Source organism: Plectrocnemia conspersa, unplaced genomic scaffold, assembly GCF_051122295.1.
Source record: "Plectrocnemia conspersa isolate PC_06_02 unplaced genomic scaffold, ASM5112229v1 ptg000002l, whole genome shotgun sequence".
Lineage (NCBI taxonomy): Eukaryota > Metazoa > Arthropoda > Insecta > Trichoptera > Polycentropodidae > Plectrocnemia > Plectrocnemia conspersa.
The window spans coordinates 22,040,145-22,061,281 of NW_028277166.1; the positions used below are offsets into that span (position 1 = coordinate 22,040,145).

General features: G+C 29.6%; 1 protein-coding gene across 1 annotated transcript; it reads left to right on the plus strand.

Annotated features, from left to right (window-relative positions):
- The first annotated feature begins 2,897 nt into the window (after positions 1-2,897).
- Positions 2,898-20,733, plus strand: tko (30S ribosomal protein S12 technical knockout). Its single transcript, XM_088181186.1, has 5 exons — positions 2,898-2,947; positions 3,031-3,103; positions 19,490-19,665; positions 19,736-19,899; positions 20,582-20,733. The coding sequence occupies exons 2-5, from the start codon at positions 3,031-3,033 to the stop codon at positions 20,661-20,663; spliced, it is 495 nt and encodes a 164-aa protein (XP_088037312.1). The 5' UTR covers positions 2,898-2,947; the 3' UTR covers positions 20,664-20,733.
- The last annotated feature ends 404 nt before the right edge of the window (positions 20,734-21,137 follow it).

Consider the following 21,137-nt stretch of genomic DNA (forward strand, 5'->3'; position numbering starts at 1 on the left):
ATAATAGAGATTTGCATCCAGTTTAAACTAGCTATAATAAAAGTATGTCATAGATTTATTATAAACATCAACATATTCTCATAAATAAAACACTTTCAGCTAATATGCATTGTAAACTTGTATTTTAATTTGAAAATGAAAGTTGAAAAAAATATATATATATATAGATATGTATTAATCAAGCAAATCCAATCAGACAATCAATTATTTTTAATTTCAATCCCACGGTTTAATTATGAAGGACAATATGAGAAGATATTTTTATTATGCCTAGGGCATGAGAAATGCCTACCCATTCCCACGTACGCCTTATTCATATCACATTATAATATAATATATATAAATTTACTAATAATTACACATTGTATTCACAATGTCGAAACTTCGGGGCGCAAGAAAAAAATGATAAATTATATTAAGTTTGTCGGATTTAACCACAATCGCGCTGTAATATATCGTTTTGACACAACTAACGAAAGAATCTGCACTCTTAAATGCAATCCAAAGATGCATACACCAAAATATATAATTTTATTCGTTGAAGTACTTGCTCCAATGACTAGAATTGGTCAGACAAAACCAAAAATTTCAGTTCCACTCCTAATCATCCCGATTAGTCAAGGGATCAATGAATATTATGTACGTTTATCTCCTCCCATTTCCCCGATCGTATATAAAACGTAACGCTGCCATAGGACATAACATTCAGTACTCTCATCCGCATCTCCACTTGGACAGAATCCAAGTGCAGCTTCGCTAAATCGACACAGACGACAAGTCGTCCAGAAAAAGCAACTGTTTCCACTTCGATCGTCAGCCCTTGATCAGTCAAGCAGTCACCTTAAATCTCGATCTTTTATATGACCTAAAGACTTCCAATATAAGACTGTTAACCTAAAAATAATCTAAAAACATTATAATTTGTAATAAAGTAAGCGTGTGATTAGTACAAGTACCGTACAAGTTAGTTCCAAATACTTTATATTACCACAGCTTATCGATATATACATTGTAAGTTACTCGAATGCATATACTATTAAAGTTCAACAGCAACACTAAAACTAGACAATATATTTTACAAAAGCATAAACGAAACTCGTACTAAAGAGTCTATAAAGCAACACGCGAAAATACATTGAAAATACAAGACAATGTTAATATTTTTTAATTAAATTAATATTACAAATGTAACATTAAAAATTTATTAAAAAACTGCAATAAATTTTAGAGTTAACCAAAAATAATTTTAAAATATGCAAAATATAATTTTTCGCGCTGCTTTCTTGATTATTGTCTTAAAAATAGTTAAAACAACTACTGTGTGAATGTTATTAACTAGCTAGGTTTTTAGTTAAAAGGAATTGGAATTCTATTTTATTCTTATTTTGAGCGAATTGGACATCTTATGAATAATTGTTTAGTTTAGTTATGCACAAATTTTTTCTTGCGATTATTACAAAAAAGTTGCATTGATATTCCCAGCAAGATAATATTATATATTATGCAATATTTGCATTCATACACTCATTGGCAGGTGCTTAAGAGCTGTGAAGAAAAAGTACAAGATTCTGTACTCCTACTCGTCGAATTTCTACAAACCATGTCGAGAGTCTAGAATTCAGATAACCTTTGCTTTACCATCTCTAAAAGGTCAGAGATGTCGAAAACATTCAATAGCTTTGTGGCGGTAAATCCGACCGTGATTGTCGCCACAACAGCCCAAGTAGGAGGTAGAGCCAAGCATTGATTCAAATTGGGATCAGATTCTATCGTATTTGCCAATAAAAATAATAATAAATGACAAACTTTCAACCATGTATGCAAAGAATTTTTTACTTATTTGGTCATGTGACTCGTAGAAGAGATGAGCAGCATGGAGGGGTATGAAGTATAAATTCATGGAATCCATTCCGTGCACCACTGCCGCTACCGGTAATCGAGTCCAACCCTTCGGGTGGGCACCCAGTTTGTTACGGCCGGGTGAGCATTTCCCCCACCACCCCTAGTACTAAATATGTTAATAAACGGTGAAAGATCTACGTTAGACTGAGCAAACAATAACAGTAGCAGATGTTTTGGTTATAAAGAGCTGTAAACAGGTTGTCAGCAGAGATATGACAAACTTTACTATAAAAAATGGACTATTATTAAAAATATAATGACATATAGTAGGTTTAAAAATTATTTTGTTATACGTTTACTACAACTACATGGTCGATATTAATATGCATAGTCGGGTCCATAGCTCACTTGTGTTTGACAGGAAGTTACGGTTTAAGAGCGGATATGAATTTTTGCATTTGAAATTTTTATTTATCCCAAAAAAGTTTAACAGGAAGTACGTCACAAATGCAAAAGCGCACTTTGAATCAAATTATACATATAATTTCTAGACAATTGAACAAATATTAGCTAGAATTTGCATCCAATAACATGACAGATAATTTTAAAAGAATTCGATAGAAAGTTGTATCAAACAATGATGACGTCATGACCAATTTGTTGATAAACTTATTGATATTTTTGACACCATAATAAAAAATATTTATTATAATAACTAAAATTAATACAATTAATTACCATAATTCTAGGAATATGTCGGCTTGTCCTCAATTTAACATTAAAGAATTTTAAATGATATATATTATATATAATAAAAAAATACGCAATATAAAAACAAGAAACCATATGCATAATCAAGGTTAATGCATTTATTTTAAATATTCAATAAATTTATATGACACTTTTATTAGCATAAAGTAATAAATATAATTTTTTTATATTTTTTTTTGTTGAATATAAATATTTTTATTTAGAGACATCTGTTGGTCAGCAAATCCATAAATATTTTTATGAAGAGTAACGTCGGTAATACAGTGCACTGTGTTATCGTAGTTGCGTTTGACAGATAACCTTAAAATTTGTGCATCGTTCTTCATATGACAAGGTAAGAAAATTGATAAATTGTAATATATAATGCTTTTTTAACAAAGAATATGTATTAAAAACACATTATTTATAATCTTATAGATGAATATATTAAGAAAAAGCGTTTCTCTTCTTGCTTCAACAACATCAAATATTTTGAAGCAAAATGGATTCGGTATGTATTAAAAATACATTGATTCACATTAATATATTATAAAAACAATATAAAATGCATTCTATTTACATTCAGCTTAAATATAAGCATTTTGAAATTATTCTCAAATTTGGATATAAAGTATACCGTATGAACGGTTATCTTATAGATAGCTTAAAAATTACATATAATTTAAATATGTAATATTATTGTCCTGGTAGTAGTTTTTCAGTACTAAATTTGCTAATATTTAGTACTGAAAAACTACATGATAGTGATTTAATTTCACAATAATAATTAATTTGCATCAAAAAAGCATTTTTATAAATATTAAGAAAAATGTTATACAATATTTAACACAAAATTTTTTTTTTAATATTTTTTTTTATATACTTAATCTACCGGATATATAAAATATGCAATATGAAAAGTGTTCGTGTTATAAGTATTAAACGTTTAATAATATATTAAATCATGCATTATTGTAATACAGAAATTTAGTAGTGACGTTTAATATTATATAAGGTTATCTTCGTGGTCAGTAATTTTCCTGTTTTGAATTAGTTGATTGCTAACTATCTTAGATAAACGCAATATTCCTAATGTATTACCAATAAATCCTTTAAGTTTTAAATAACTGATAAACTATTACAATTTTAATGATCTATAAACATTATATTGCGAAGTATCATGTATAATATTATGTTACGTAGTAACTTTGTATTAATGATTATTCAACTATTTGCTTATTTTAATGATAAAATGAATGACTAATATAATAATCAACTATTTGATATGTAATAGAATATTTTCTTTTAGAAAGACCATTCTATATACAAAAAAAAGGTTAATAAAACTGTATAATAATTTAAACTATTTATTTAAGTATGAATAGTAAACTACATATATATTCAAATTTCCTATTATTTTTAACTAATTTTGTATTTCGTTAAATTTTACTAGACTTAGTCTATTTTTCACGTAGATCTTTATCTATTGTTTTGTAAATACATTCTTTTCGATGATCTGTTTGAACAAAATAAACATAATAATGCTTAATTGCAAGATGTTCTAGCTTATAACTTATTTATTTTTTGAATATGTATCTACTTTTATTCAACAAAGTTTGCTTAAATATGTATAAGTTAAAAATCTAAATACACAATTAAAACAAATTTATTGATTACAAAAACAAATCAATGTTCTTTAAGCTAATGTAATATTTGGATATAAATTGATTAATGCAATTTTCGACTATTTTGCTTGTTTTGTATATTGTATATAATAAAGATTTTATGTACTATATATATAGTATACTTTTAATTTTAATATATCAACTATTACTGCAATCGAAAATAATAGTAACACCAAAATAAAGTTTAATTATCAAACTCGCTTCTCTGGAAGAACATTGACGTCAGTGAAAATTACACTGTTCTTCAGAAACTGCAATTAAAAATTCCAATTGCACGGTTGGAATTCATTCATTATTTCCAGACTATCCCTTTTATTTAATTGCGATTTCTGAAGAGCTCTGTAATCTTCACTTACGACAATGTGCTTCTGAAAATCTAAATGATGATTTATTGTAATATCGTCATTTAAATGGACACGGTAGTTGAATAGAAAAAAGTACAAGTTAGACAGTTGAAGCTACAGTAAAACGTAAAATAATAATAAATAAACTAGATAAAATAAAGCTCGTTTCGATCTCATTCTATGTATTGTAAAAAATTACTTTCCTTTGGAATTATTTGTGCCTATGATTTAAAAAATCAATTTTAATGTTTTTGAGATAAATATACCTATGTATAGATACATTTGTCAAAAGGCAATCGTCCCCGTTATAACAATGCATATATAACAATGACTTGAATTTTATTTTATGAGCAGTTTATGGCATAATACATACAAGTATTTTTTTCTAGCTACTATCGTATGTGTTATAAGGGAAAATAATAAATATGTTTATTCATCAATAGCACGGGCTTTGATTTAACTTAAGTATTTATGGTACTTTTTATTTTAATGCTGCCGTGCCCATTACAATGGTTCTCTTACTTTTAAGTTACTTAGAAAGTTTTTTGCCTTGGCAGTATTGTTCATAAGATAACCTCATATAAAAAGTACTTCGGTTTTATATTTATTTCTGTATATTCAATATAACTAGCACAATAGACCAGTTGTACACATCTGTTTCCTCACCATTTGTTTTTTAATTTATATCGTATCTGGGGTATGGAAATTAGTAGTTACTTTATAATTATGTTAATTCATCAAAGATTAGGTTTTCCTAGATTTTCCTAATCTCACAGACATAATTAAATTCAAGCGAGGTGATCGAACACTATATGTACAATGAACTATTTTAACACATAAAATATCATATAAAAATATAACTATCGAACAGTAAAATTTAAAATATTCAAACAGCTTCTAAAGTATGAAAGCATTTCTGTATTTTTTCTAAATTTCTAAATATTAAAAAAAAACATAGGTGATACAATTGTGATTTGCATGTTAATCTGAGATGATCAATCACATTTATAATTATATATCAATCACTAATTTTGATTACCCAGAAAAGATAGAAGTTTAAAATAAAATACTAAAGTTCATATGTAATACTAACCCGAGTGTATCAGATATTAGTCATAGTGCTATTGTGCTGGCATTCGAATAATTTATGATGTAAAAATATAGTAATATCTACTCTATGTTTTCGTAGACGAAAATGGTTCTTTAACTGGTAATTTTTCCTGAACATTTAGTCATAATATAGAAAGCTCATGTAATTGGAAAGATCACAAATACTTTTTTGTTTTTTTTTCCTAATGCATCTAACAAAACTTTATAAGAAGCGTTAAACATCATAAGCCCACCATCCATCACACAAAATCAAAGATTTTTACTTTTTAAAAGCTCTTATATGTAGAATACCTTAAGCGAAACTCTCGTGGTACATATAAAATGCTGAGTGGTCTATTTATATATATATATATATATATATATATATATATATATATATATATATATATATATATATATATATATATATATATATATATATATATATATATATATATATATATATATATATATTAAAGTCCTACGTGAGATACTGGCTAATGTTTCTATTGCAATGAAATGGGAATGTAATGATTCAATATTATAGTTGAGCACAATAAGACTAATTAAATTTTTCTTACTACAGACAAGACAGGGAAAATGTTGACTCGTGTAGTATTTAAAATGTTTGTTTTTTATATAGATATGTATTATTTTGTCATCGTCGTTAACATTATCCATTTCCCGAAATGTGTCAATCTGATACGAGCCTCGCCACGCGCCAGCATCCGGCAGATGTTCAATATTACACTATCTCGATCTGCAAGAGCAGATAAACCAACACTTTTCGGTCCCTGTTGAAATGTTAATCCCATATTATTTTTAAGTGCACCGTCAGCACGCGTTATTGTTGGCCAGCGTGTGCCAGAATGTGCACACCGTGACAATTCCGTGAATTTCCCAAATCCCATCACGGACAAACGTTGAAAGCTTGTCGCCACAATTATTTTTCTTCCTCAGTACTTCATCGTAAATAGAGGAGTTCATCTGATCCCCGCGGATGCCCTCAAACCATCAATCAATCTCGAAGCTGCATGCCTCTTACATCCATCGGCGTATAGCCCCCTAGAGCTTTGCGTCTTCCGTGAGACTCGAATCCATCCCCTTCGACCACCCCAGGCTTCGCTAATCCATCTAGCTTTTATCGCCGAATTCCGTGGAACTAATAATGCCAGTGGGCAATTTTCCTTCACATATTTCTCACGTCTCTCACTCCAAGGGTATAAAAGCACCTTAATTACTTGCTTTAATCATTTCGGAAAGTTTAATCCCAAACGTGCCAAAATCTATTTCTAGCAGTATTTTTAAACGATTGCTATAAATTTTATATGAAAAACGATACCGCTTTATAATAAGTTTATTATTATTGCTCTATTTTAATTTTACAAATAAAATATTACTCGAGTTACTCCACACCGAGCAAGCGGAACAAATATTTCCAGACATCTCAATTTTTTTGTCTGTCAAAATGTAGCAGTGACAAAAGCATCAAATAAATTGTAAAGGAATGTTTTTTTAATGCGTCCAAAATGTTCTTTGATAAATTTAGCAATAAAAATAAAATATTATCGGAAATTAATAAAATGCAGCTTTCTGATTCTTCCTGCGCTAGACGCATTGAAGATATTGCAAAATACATTTTTAACGCATCATTAAAGAATTGCAGTATTGGTAAATATCTTAGTCTGGTTTTAGATTCAATTTCCGACATTTCAGATACTCTCAACAGAATTTAATTTAAAAAAAAATTTTTGTTTTTTTAATTTAAGAAAAATCAAACCAAATGCACAGTCATTTTCTGGGGGGAAATAATATTTCTATAAAAAAATCGTAGATATCATTCTATGATCGGATCTAAAAAGGGATTTATTTCGCTATCAAAGAAGAAATACAATTTATCAAACCTCTTTCTCAAGAAAATTTGGCAGCACGTATCTGCGAAGTCGATGCTGTGATGAAAACCGTCATAAATATAGTGAATTATATCCGAGCACAAGAACTGAAACACAGAAAATTTTAAATTATTTTTGAAGGAATGGACGATGTTATTTTACATATTTTGGTGCGATGGCTAAGCAGAGGGAAATTCCTGGAGCGATTTTTTTTATGGCAAGAAATTATTTTGTTTTTATATTATAACAATAAAATATACAGAGAACTGAAGCATGATGTATGTTGGTGTCTTTTAGCCTCTCTGTGTGACATTACAGAAAAATTAATGATCTCAATCGTAGTTTACAGGGTGAAAATAAAAACATTTCGCAAATGGCGAATAAATTATTTGCTTTTGAAGAAAAAATAAACATAAATCGTGAAGAAATACAAACTGCATAATTTTCCAACCCTAATAAAAGCTAAGCATAATGGTATTGAAATTTAACACCAGATTCCAGGATTTGAGAAAATCAAGAAATGTCTGTTGCTTATAGAAAATTGCTAGCATATGGAAATGAAAATATTGAACAACTAGCAGCCTTGGGGTTTGATTATGCAACTCTATTTGATTCATCAAACTTATAAACAATACGAATATGAAAGCAATTTTTAAAGAAAAAATAGAGAGAGGAGTATGCTCAATTTTTAAAACTGATACATAAAAAATACAAAGCTACAAAATTATGCTCACATTATTCGCCCCAACGTATCTTTGTGAATCATATCATAAAATTCTAAGATTAAATATGCAAAGAACGTACTAGAAATCGACTTACTGATTCACACCTTGATGATGTATTAAGAGCAACAAATCAGGAAGCTGATTTGTTTAAAATAGCTAAGAGATTTTTTCAACGTAAAAAAACACTTTTAAATAAACAATTTTGAATATGTTGGATACATTTGTTTTTTTTTTGTTTATTGTGCGGCTTGCGTAGCAAACATCTGTATTTGGCCCGGAGGATAAAAAGGTTGGGTATGAAATATTGTAAAAATTATTCAGCGAAACAAATATAAGCATAATATAACGATTAAATAAACGAAAGTCAAAGGCTTTTTTCGGTATCTTGAAAGTTCGCCGATTATTTATTTATTTAAAACCATAAAACGTAAATTAACGTATTTAATTTGAAGTGTATCGAACGTATATCCGTATCGTGTGCTTTAGAGCTAATAGTGAGTGCGTAAACTTACCATCTCTTTCTCAATTATGAATAATGATGCAATGGATAGCTCTCGAACTGACAAATACAGCTTTATCGCTTCTTTAAATATTTTTGTTTTGAAACATTAAAAAAATTAGACAGATAAAATGACAAATCAAAAAATTAAATACGTTAACTGACGTTTCATGATTTTTAATAAATAAATCATCGGCGATCAATTGTAGAATCGGGGAACTTTCCGTTCGACGAATTGCGGGGTCGGTGAATTTTTCATTTGATAAATTTGCCAGTCGGTGAACTTTCCTAGAACCACTAATTTGATATTAAAATTGTATTTCAAACCAGCATCGTATCAGTTAAATGAATATCAATAAGCTTACCTAATATTTTTTGTTGTCATTTTTATTAACAAATAAAAACGCCTCTGGAGACATTAGCCCGATTCGATCGATTCGCCCCCTTTTCTCCTTGCCGCATTATTTTTAAGCTTTCAATTTTATAAGGAGCAAATCCAGATAAGCCTTAATCCTAAATCGTAGTCATACTAGTCATCATATCTGTACGCGAAATCCATTGTGACGAAAGGATTTCGATGCAGCGAATAATTTCAATCTAATCCCAAAATCCCATTATGAGAGCAGTCTCCATAACGGATTTGGACGGCCGTTAACCGGATCGTTAGCCGTTAGGCATTGTTCCGTTAAACGACGGCTTTGATTAACAATTATCGGAACGCGACTGATTAAGGTGAGATAATGGACTCTCGCCCATGGTTTAGATAAAGATGCGAGGTGATTAAACCCAACGGGGTTGTTGCGAATAAATTTGGCGGAGGTATATCTTGGAAGAGTTTCCTTCCTCTGGAAGACGATGTCTCTCGTCAGAAGACGAAGCTCGGAGGCTTTCTCTAATTGCACGCTCGAAAAGTTCAACAAAAGGAGCGAAACCGACGAAGTCAGATTGAATACGTTTTCCAGTTTCATAATATATATATTCTATATATCTATTGCTATTGTTTTTTTTCGTCTTTACATCGGTAATGGTTTAAGTTTAATTACTTTATTTAGTTCTATCTTGATATCTAATAATTGTAATGCGCAAGATTACATTCAATTTTTAATTAGATTTTAACTGCAGTGGCAAAATATTTGCAGAGCGTTTCAGCAAAGCTTGCTTTATTAAAAACAAACCAAACTTCAATTACTGTGAAACAAAAGTGAATGTAAATACATTTTGCCTTGGTTATAGTACTATTGTGCTTGTACTAAAACTGTTAAATTAATATTTCGCCTTGTGTGCGCTACTGTAGTGCATTCTAAATTGAACTCACTCGGTTTGGAGTCACACCAGCAGAGTGCATGCTTAAAAATATAACTGTCCAGTTAAATCGAAACCAGCTATATATTGTTAATGTTATTTCATAGACAAAAAATCAATGAATAGTCAAATAAGATTAAATTACATTTTTATTACAAAATTGTAACGATATCTTTAATTATTAATAAAAATCATAGCAAGCAAATATGTATAAAAAAAACCGAACTCAAATAATGAATATGTAATAAACTACAGTTATTTGCGATGTACCTATGTACTTATGTATTTCAGGTATAAGTTCCTTTAGCTTTTTTGTACATATTATACAATAAATAAAATGAGCGGAACATTGCCTTCAAAAACACCCACTTTCTTTATTATTCAAAGCGATAGTTTTTTTAAGCGGCTCCGTTTGTGTTATAATTTGTTTGCAAATTATTATTGACTATTGCTTTTTAAACGTTTAAAAATATTAGACATGAAAGAAAATATTCAACGAACGTAAATTAATAGCAGTAAATTTAGGTATTCGATCTGAAAATTGAGATCAAATACCTATTTTCGTTATTCTATCTACATAGGATAACAAAAATCAACAACATTTCCAGCTGAATTATATTAATTTAATAATTTTATAGATTGTATTATTAGTAATTTGACAACTGCATTAAATGCAGCAAAATAAATAATATATTCAGTTGCATGTGGTTATTCCTAAAAAAAAACTATAAAAAACACTCTTGAGTCTATCCCAAAAATATTTTATACCAGTGAAAATATAAATTATCTGGCAGATGCTAATAAACTTATATAATTTCAATTTTTCAGTAATATAAATATTTACATACTTATCATTATTAATTTACATCCGACGTATAAATGTTATAGTGAATTTGTATTTATTGGTAAAGTTATATTTTCACTAGTAAAGTCCAAATACATTTTCACCGGTAGATATATATTTCAACTAGCGAAAATATAATTTAATTAATAGGCGCTAATAAGCTACTCTAAAATGTCTATGAAACTCAATTTGATAGTTGCAAAACGTCCATTTGCTGTTCAAACCCAAACCTAACGTAATGAAAGTTCTAAAACTAATTATTATACTTCTTTTATTAGGTCAAGTCCAAAATACAAACTAAGTTAACTCATCTCTCAGGGATAAATATGTGGAAGAATAAGTACAGACAGACATTGCATCTCACATATTGCTCCATAGTTTGTCTGCATTTCGATATTACACTATGTTTTAAAAATATGATAGCTTTCCTTACCAATATTACTATAGACTTCTTATATAAGAAGACGGATCAAAGTATATTCAAACCGAATTTTGGTCAATAGGAGAGCACAAAAACAATTATCACTTCTCAGAAGGCAAAAATTCACGTCAAAAGGTAACGAGCGTTCCCACTGCGACGGCGACGGCACGATTTTATTGCTTTTGACGTGGATTTTTGACTTCTGCGAAGAGATAATTGTTTTTTTTGCGCTCTCCTATTGGTCAAATTCGGTTTTGATGTGCTTTCTAATATACAACCCATTATTATATTCGAATTCAATTCAAATGTAAAATGTATAGTTAATACAGAAAAGAATATGCTCTAAGAATATCCTTAAAAATATAATTTAATTTGTTACTCATGTCATTTAATAGTCAAGCACCAAATTGTATTACTAAAATTAAGAAATATTGGAAATATGTGATTAGAATAATATATTTCAGGTAAATGCCAATTTATAATAGTAAATTAATAAAAATCAACCCCAGTTTTTATTATTAATTTAATGGAATAATTACAATGTAAATACTTATTTTACGCTGATATTTTTAAATTGTGTTTAAATGTTTAATTTTATAAAGGGACATTTATACTTTACCTAATTTTATTTTAAGATTGACAACTATTGTGTTGTTAGTTAACTAAGAAATAAAATAGATTTTCTCTCACAATAGTTATTTCAATTAAAACTTTGGGTATAATTTTTGATACTCTGTATAAAGAATTTAATTTTTGAGTCCTAAAAAATGTTTCATTTAAATGGAAACCATACTTTTAATGCAAATTTTAATTTAGTGTATAATTATTAATTCAATTTAATATCGATTCATAATATTTTTTTCAGCTTTCGTATATTATAACAATAAACATTTTTAGTGATATTGCTTTTTTATACATATATATTTAAAAAAACATGTATTTTAAATGATTTAAAAAAATATTAGTTAAATTCCTACCATGACCATAAATAATTTAAACTCAAGTTTCATCCCTAAAATGTAACCCCTATGCAACAGCATGACTCATAAACCAATCACACACAGTCATTGGTGATTCAATCCGATAGGGTGGAGTTCGATCGAACCAATCCCGTTTAATCCCCAATTTTTCCGTTTCTACATATCGCACAAGCATCATCAAGATCAAGACCATCTGCCCATCTTGATTCCCATGTCAGAGATACCATCGTCCAGTGGTCACGGCGGCCATTGTCGTGTACTCCATGACATCTAAATTCGCTGATGCATTCTGTCATGTGCGATTGCATGCAGCAAGGCCATTGTGCTCCTCGTCTCAAGGGTGACTCTCAGATTCTGGATGGACCTAGGCCACCATTCAATCGCGATAATGGACGCTGACCAACCCTTTCATTATCGCATAATGCGCAGGACCATTTTTCATAACATTACGGCGCATTGTGCGCCCCATTGTGGTGGTCCACTGTTAATATTGGACAAATATGAATTTCTCCATATTTCCACAATGTGTGTTTGTCGCTTCCCTGTTTTTTTTATGTCCTTTTATTTACCGACAGTGTGTGTACTGTTAAGTTCCACCTGTCGGGATTAGTGAGGCCAAAATGCATATGCGTATGTATGTATGTGCGGGTAAATATAATTATGCTCGTTTGCGCCGAGAAATGTATAATTTTCCAGGGGGGAAAATCAACAAAGAATATATAAAAACAGAGATTTTCATGCATAATAATGTAGTAATAATAAAAATATAAATGTAGCAGAAATTCATGAATTTTCTACAAGAATTTTTAAAACATTTTATAATTATTATAAATATATAGAGATATAAAAAATATGTTTTAATGTGATTGTTAATAATTATAAAACATATTAAATGTTGCTTTAATTTAAAGCTAAAATATATGTATGTAAATAACTAAAAAAAATGGATTTTCTATATATATGCATTATTTCGCTTGAAATAAATCAGAGATTTTAATTTATCAGAAAAATGTATCTTAGTAGCAACTAATAAAGAATATTGTCATAGGTAACCTAATTAAATTAATTACAGTAATAGTTCTTTACTATTTTTTTTATAAGCATACAACAAAAGTTATATGTTTTAACATTCCTAATCAATGTCAAAAATATAATTAAAAGTGTTTGTTTTAAATTATTAAAGGGTTGTATGTTACATACAAAAGATATGTTAAAATGGCTAATTCAATTCTTAATAATTTTATTTCAAAATTAAAATCAATTAGTATGTTTCAGATGAATCTTGTATGATTTAATCCTCAAACAATGACAACGATGACGTAACGCGTTTATAACACCATGTATTAATTTTTGCAACATGTCGGTCGTCCGTTTTTGCATACATCCCAAGCGCTTTCTGTGCCATTTTTTGCTTACACAAAAGGACAATGCCACCCTGACAAGAAAGGATTGTCCGCAAAAAATCTAGCGGGACTGTCAAACTTTTCTTACCGCTTGCGGGATAAATTAACCGTTTTGCGGGTAAGTTTTTGTGCGAATATAAAATGTGTCTTAATTACTCTTCACTTAATTTATCATATAAAAGCTATTGTTTTATTCAATTAGTCAACTCTTTAGGGCGTCTCATTAATCTCGGCAAATTTAAATCTAAGATATATATATATATTTATAGAAAGACTTCATATATTAATGTCGACTTAATTGATGGTCAGTCTTTGAATACAATTAGTCTATGTTTATTATTAAATTTGAATCTTTGACATTCGCTGTTATTCCGAAAAACTTGGCAAAGATGTGGGAAGTGAGTTGTCTCAGGTGATTGTGTCCACATATAATGGTCAACAATGGACGTCCGTAATACCGGCGACAATGGCAGTTGCAATTTGGGATGACCACACAGATTCCAGCGGGACAACCGCAAATTGAAAATAACAAGCCATTCAGTAAACGTGGAAAAACGAAAGGCGAACCCAGGGCATATTATTAGCGAATTGGGCAGTCGATTAACCCTTTTAGAACGTGTGCCGCGTGCTTTTTTCAAATATGATTGCAAGACTATAATATATAATATATTTACTATTAATCAATAAAAATACAAGCTCAGGGCAAGAAAAAGATGATAACCACCTCTCACTATAAAGTGTTTTATTGACAAAATTCCAAAAAACCAAGTAGAAATGAGTACTCTCACATAGACGAGTCTTAACTCTTTGGAAAGCTTTCATACATTTTTGCAATACAGGCGGCCCTCGACTTTCACACATAATTGGTTCCTGAAAATGTGTGCGAATGTTGAATGTACGAATGTCGAGGGAAGTAAAAAAATTGAAATTGTGTGTATTTTAAAATATTTATTTATCACGTAAATATAATATGTTTAAGACACGTTTAAGTAAGGTTTGCAGGTGTTTCCTTTGAAAAGTTATCAAGAGCTAACTGTTTTCTACTATTTTTTTTCTTTTCTTCATATAGTATTTTATAACATGCTATGTTTTTATTGATCGCCCTACGCATTGGAGAAATGCGTTCTCCATTGGGATCACAATCTTCCATAATATTTAAAAATTTGTCAAGATGCGGGAAGACTTCATTCATATTTTTCATTGTTAAAGAGTTTTCCAAAATAAACCTGTCTCATCTACACTAAATATTTGGCTAGAGGAATATTCTCCATCTTCAATAATTTTGGATAATTACGAAATAAATTCTTTTGCAGCATCTTTATCCGCATCAGCCGATTCTCCAGTAAATTTAATATTATGAAAAGAATACCTCATTTTAAAATTATAAAATCAACCGTTACTTGCTTGAAAAACCGTGTTAAAATCTTTTTTTAATCTATCCTTCCAATCTTTGTGCAAACTAAGAGCTTTTGCTTGAATAATTGAAATACTCAGAGGGACATCTTTTTGATGTTGGTCATCGATCCACGATGACAAAGATTTTCCATTTCATCCATGTTTTTTTTGCTGTGTTTTTTTTTAAACATATCTTTAAAGATTGCGGAAATATATCTTTATATTTCTTAATTATATTTTTATTTTGCAAAATTGAACATATCGTAGACCTGTTTGTATCATACGAACGTCCGATTGAAGCAAAAGATTCACCGCTATCAGAACGTCTAATAATATCCATATTTGTCTTGAATCGTGTGAAGTTTATGAGTCCTTGATTTATTTTTGTTCGTATCAACACAAGTTTTTCCGTTTCTCACTCGTGTTTATATTTTTTTTTTTTTTTAAATTGTTTTTTTTTTTAATGTACGAAATAGCGAATTGTGCGAAAGTTGAAAGTCCGAAAGTTGAGGGCCGCCTGTATACTGATTTCCTATCAAAACGATTCTTTCTTGTTTGATTATTAATATAATTCTTAGAACACCAAATCAAGAGTAGTTAAGAAAATTGTAAAAACAATTTTACCTTATTAAAATACTTAGACCTCTATTAAAAGCTTCCAAGAAAGCATATTTTCAAACATCTGGCACGGACCCATTCTTTTTTATGCAACGGTATAAAAAATGCAGCAGTTGTAAAACATTTGAACATATTCGTACAAATTTACTTTTTAACAACAATAGGCTTTATGTAATATCTCGAGAAAATTATTTTCGATTTGACATTTTTCTCTAGAAATTCTCGATAAATAATAACTCTAAAAAAACACTAAGTAAAGTAAGCAGAAATGTGCTTACTCTAAAATAGACTGAGATAGACATTCATTCAGATTCACCAACTTTCAGGCACATAAAATAAACTAGACGTTTTCCTACAGTTAACAAACATGTATAATAACAATAAAACGTTATATAGGTTTGTGCCAGCCCTACATATTTTGGTCGTGTGCACGTATGCGTGTGTGAGTCTATATTAACTTGTTTGTATGGAATATTACATACACTGATTAGTTTGAACATTGGTAGTTTTATTCGTATCATATTATTTAAAATACTTTATATTTATTTCAATTATATAAATCTTTATCATCATAATTTTATCGTTTTTAAATAGTGAAATTTTATATTTTAATTGAAATGAACATTTAAAAAGATTTTTCTCTATATCTCAAAGACGATGAAATAGTATTCGCTTTAATTTAATTTTCGATAATCCACTAAATACTAATGTAAAATCAGTTACGTGACTATCTTGTTATTCTTTGCGATTTTCGACCACAACCAGCCACTCCAAATTCTTATCTCTCTTTACAGTATGTTAAAAAAACTATTCATTATCTAGAAAGTTTGCTTAAATAAGTTTTTATTTTAATATTTTTATGGGCACTCTCTCAATCCAATCTGCACGTGCTTAAGATAAGAAACCTTAGATTCGAGAGAGCTTTCGGCGAACTCCCCCGAGCTCCAGCTCAAGCCTTAAACCTCACACATCCGAAGTTAATTTTTTTCTCAATCCCCACAGTGGCTATAAATAAGATGCGAATCCATTATACGAGATTATCGCATCGCGGAATACTGCGTGACTTTGGATCCGGAATTGATTTTTTACACCAGCCTTTTCGCAAGAATAAGCCCCGGTGTTCTGGATGATAAATCGGGATAATCTATTTTTGCTCGCGTTGATAAGATCGGCTAATATTGCCTAGTCACCAGCGCGGCACTATTTCCTTTTTGCGCTATCTTTCCAAAAGGACAATTTCTCACCGAGCACGCGCGACCATTTGTAAGCGTTTCGTGAAAATTGTTTATTTCGTGATTAATGGTACGGGTCATAGAAATGTTCCGCGCTATACAAGATGTATAAATGGGGAAAAGAACGTGGAATATCAAAGGTTGTCATTTGAAGGCGGTACTATGCGAAGATTCGCTGAAAAATTCGATTGTCAACGCGTGACGTTGTAAGACTCTTGTTAACGGTTTGTTGATAATTGAGTCGTTGGGTATTGAATTACTTCGTTATTTACTTCTCTCAAACTTTACTAATTCATTAAAAAAATAATTATAAGAAGTTCATCAAATAAAAAGCATTTATTTTTTGATAAATTGGGCTTTAAACACAATTGGACTTGTCAATTTTTAGTATAACTATTTTCATATTCATCAACGATCAGTAAAATTCAAACTCAAGTGAAAAAAATATCAAAAGAACAAATTTGTTTCTTTGAATTTTACTCAAAAGTAAATGTGACACGTTATCGATATTTAAATCATTATGACGTGAAATTTTAACAATTTACGTGCCAGAGGCAAATTATTCAGTTAATTTTGATTAACAATCCGGTTGTCATGTAACAACGCAATACAATGCAATGACAGCTAATTAACAATGTTACGTATTTTGCAACTCTTCTCTCTAAAGTGCGTAGATAATTTTGTCCTTGTGCTATGACTCCAGGCAAGACATATAGCTAATGTCCAAAAGTTTCATCCGAGGTCGTTTAGACCTCAACAATTCACGAGGCTTAAGGGAGTTCCCAATTAAAGAGTATTTAAATATATATCACAATGCTATGCGTAAGAAAACGCAACAAATATTATGTATAATTAAATCTATAAAATAAGTATAAACACATACATACATATATCAGGGATATCCAAACTTCTGGGCTGCAAATTAAACCTAATATTTATTTTGTACTACAGTATTACTAGGCACTCTGATTTCTCAATATTTTTTGTTTCCATTTTTGATAAATTAAAAAATATTTGTAATATTATTGTAGATAGTTTTATATTATTGATAAACAAAAGCCAGGATGAGTTACAGAGCTTATACCTCACATTTTTATTATTTTGAACAAGATAGAGATAAAAAAATCTCTTTGGATTATTAACCACTTAAACGCCAGCGACTCACCGGTGAGTCACTTGTTGATTATTTTATTTAAATAAATTATTTTTTTAAGACAAATTTTTTTTTAACCAATAAATAATATTCTACTATATTATAAATATTTTATCTTTATTATTAGAAAGAGATACTGACGCATGAAGAGAAATAACTCACTAAAAAGTCGCTGGTGTTGAAAGGGTCAAGAAACAAGATTTAAGTTAACAGGCAAATTTTATGGCGTAGCTCTTTGGAAAGCCCTTATGGACTTTTTAAATTTGCTGCTTTATTCTTCCCTGATTATTAACGTAGTTCTTAGATTACCAAAGTAATTAAAGAGTCGATAAGTGTAGTTGAGAAAATCATAAACAATTTTACCAATAAAATACTTCGACATCTGTTTAAAGATTTCAAGAAAGCATGCATATTTTCAAACATCTGGCATGGGCTCGTTCTTTCTTATGCAACGGTTGCGGTTGTAAAACATTTAAAAATATTTGTAAAAATTTATGAAATATCTCATGAAAATAATTCTCAATTTGCCATTTAGTGAAATTATTATTATTATACGGCATATTCCTTGCAATTCATTTAATTACAAATATAATCATATATAATGCCTTTAAAAAATATTTTTTGGCATAGCAATGAATCGACAAAAAAATAGTCGTCAGTATATTTTTCATGAAACGCTTTCTTTTATATTTATGTATATTTTTATTTTACAAGTTTTAATATGCGATAATATAGTAGCGATATTAAGAAAATAATGAATAATTTTTAATCATATTTTAACCATATATTTCACACTAATTTATATGGTTCGACCTTAAAACAAAATTAATATAAATTATACCATTTCTTTTTTTATTACTTATTTTTCTCATCACTATAGGACGATATGTTTCCTACTGATAAATAAATTCTAATCCTACGCTAAGGATAACATAGTAAGTGTTGCATAAATTGTATATTTAAGATCGCTTTGAGATTTTTTCCCGCAGGACATATTTTTCATCTTGGCTTTACAAGGCATAGATGTGATTTACGGCAATTTGGTGGTCGAATGGTTATTCATCAACTTTTCAACGCAAAAAAAATATTTTGTCCATCTAGAGCGGTTTCCCAGATGCGGGACTCACTCTTTGATGTGAAAATTGTTATTCATATATAAATATAACGAAATATTTGGCATTTTTTATAACCAAAATTTTTTTTCCCTTCCATATAAAAAAATAATTGGAATAATTATATTGTTTTATTAATATATATTATATAAAGAACCGCCTATATTTTTATTTTTAATATAAAAAAATATGATTTTTTTCAGTGAAACCAAAAATTATGAACTTATCTTGTCCACTTTTGACAAGCTTTGGTGGTATCAGTGGAAATTTGCACTCCTTAACACGCGAAGCCTCCACCCTATATCAAATGCATATTAAAGGTCCACACATAAAGAATCGTCCAAATAAATCGCCTTTGGGTGGAAATCCGTTCCTGAAAGTAAGACAGTAAAAACTATATTATTATTAGTTTATTTACAAATAAATCACGTTTATAATTATTATTCTAGGGCGTCGTTCTTAAGACTTTAATAAAGAAGCCGAAGAAACCCAACTCTGCCAATAGAAAGTGTGTACTAGTGAAACTCTCGAACGGCAAAGAAATGTTAGCCTACGTGCCTGGAGAAGGACATAATTTGCAAGAGCACAGTATCGTCCTTTGTAGAGGAGGAAAGTAAGTAATAAATGAAATACACTACATATATAACTCTCTGCAGTAAAACTTGTATTTTGACAATATTATTTTTCTAAATCAACCAAAAATTATCTATTATTCTGGTGATCAGTTACCAGACCTTTGTTTTGGCAGTGAGATCGTCTCAAATAGTATTTGGATATGTCTTTAGAATATAATTGTAAAGAATAATAAATTTCACCATGACACTCACACGTGAACATGATTCCTTCCTCTGCTGCTTCCATGCGAATCATATCATATCATACCCATATGTTTGTTGTTTCAATAAACATCGTCAAGATGTTTGCATTTTAATTTAACCATAATAATGAATTTAATGCTTCATATTTAATTATACAAAAAATACTAAAATTTGTCAAATGAAAAAAATTGTCAAACCTATTCTAGCTTTTATTTTTTCTGAATACCACTACTTATGTATAGCTGAACTTAATCTCTGAGATTCACTTTTGCTCACTATTTCTAATAAAATAGATAATCCTTCTTCTACTTGCAAATATTTCGCTTTGTCTTTTAATGGTTTATAAGAGTTCACCGAGCTTGAGTTAAATAAAAACACACAACCGATGAAGACGATAGCTTTATCTGGATTGTATAATACATAAAAAGCTACAGTTTTACTTAAATGTACATTTCAAATATTATATTTTTTTTTCAGATTGAAAGACACGCCAGGTGTGAAGATAAAATGCGTCAGAGGAGCATATGATCTACCGCACGTCGTTAAAACCCCAGCATAGTTGCTCTTTTATTATATTTCTAATTTTCCTGAGATTGGAATGAAATTTAGTTAATAAACTCTTAAATGTATCGCTTGTCTATCAGTTAACTTCCGATACAATTAAACCACAATTGATCTATCATATAGCCTACCCTATGCTACCCATCGATCATGGCGTGTGCGCCTATCTTTATCCAAAAATCTCCAGTTCCGTGAAAAAGCTTTGAATGACATTTGTTATACACGGCAAACAAACGCACATTGTCGTCGAATGCACTCAAACGCCACTCGACCATATTTGGTTTTCGTATTAAGGCAGGTAAGGACAACCTTTTATTTAAAGCAAAACATATTTTTCTTGAATAATTCAAAATCAATATACATATAGAATAGTCTAGTAAAAGCTCGTGTACCTGTCGATTAACATACTTGTATTATTGCCTTAATTAATTATTTCTGATAATATAAATTTCTGGAGTTCATAAAATCTCGA

Excerpts from the sequence above, each read along its gene's own strand:
- tko (XM_088181186.1), top strand. The coding sequence starts at position 3,031 with ATGAATATATTAAGAAAAAGCGTTTCTCTTCTTGCTTCAACAACATCA. Across the intron at positions 3,104-19,489 it reads TTTGAAGCAAAATGGATTCG|TGAAACCAAAAATTATGAAC; the intron begins GTATGTATTAAA and ends GATTTTTTTCAG. Across the intron at positions 19,900-20,581 it reads GTCCTTTGTAGAGGAGGAAA|ATTGAAAGACACGCCAGGTG; the intron begins GTAAGTAATAAA and ends TTTTTTTTTCAG.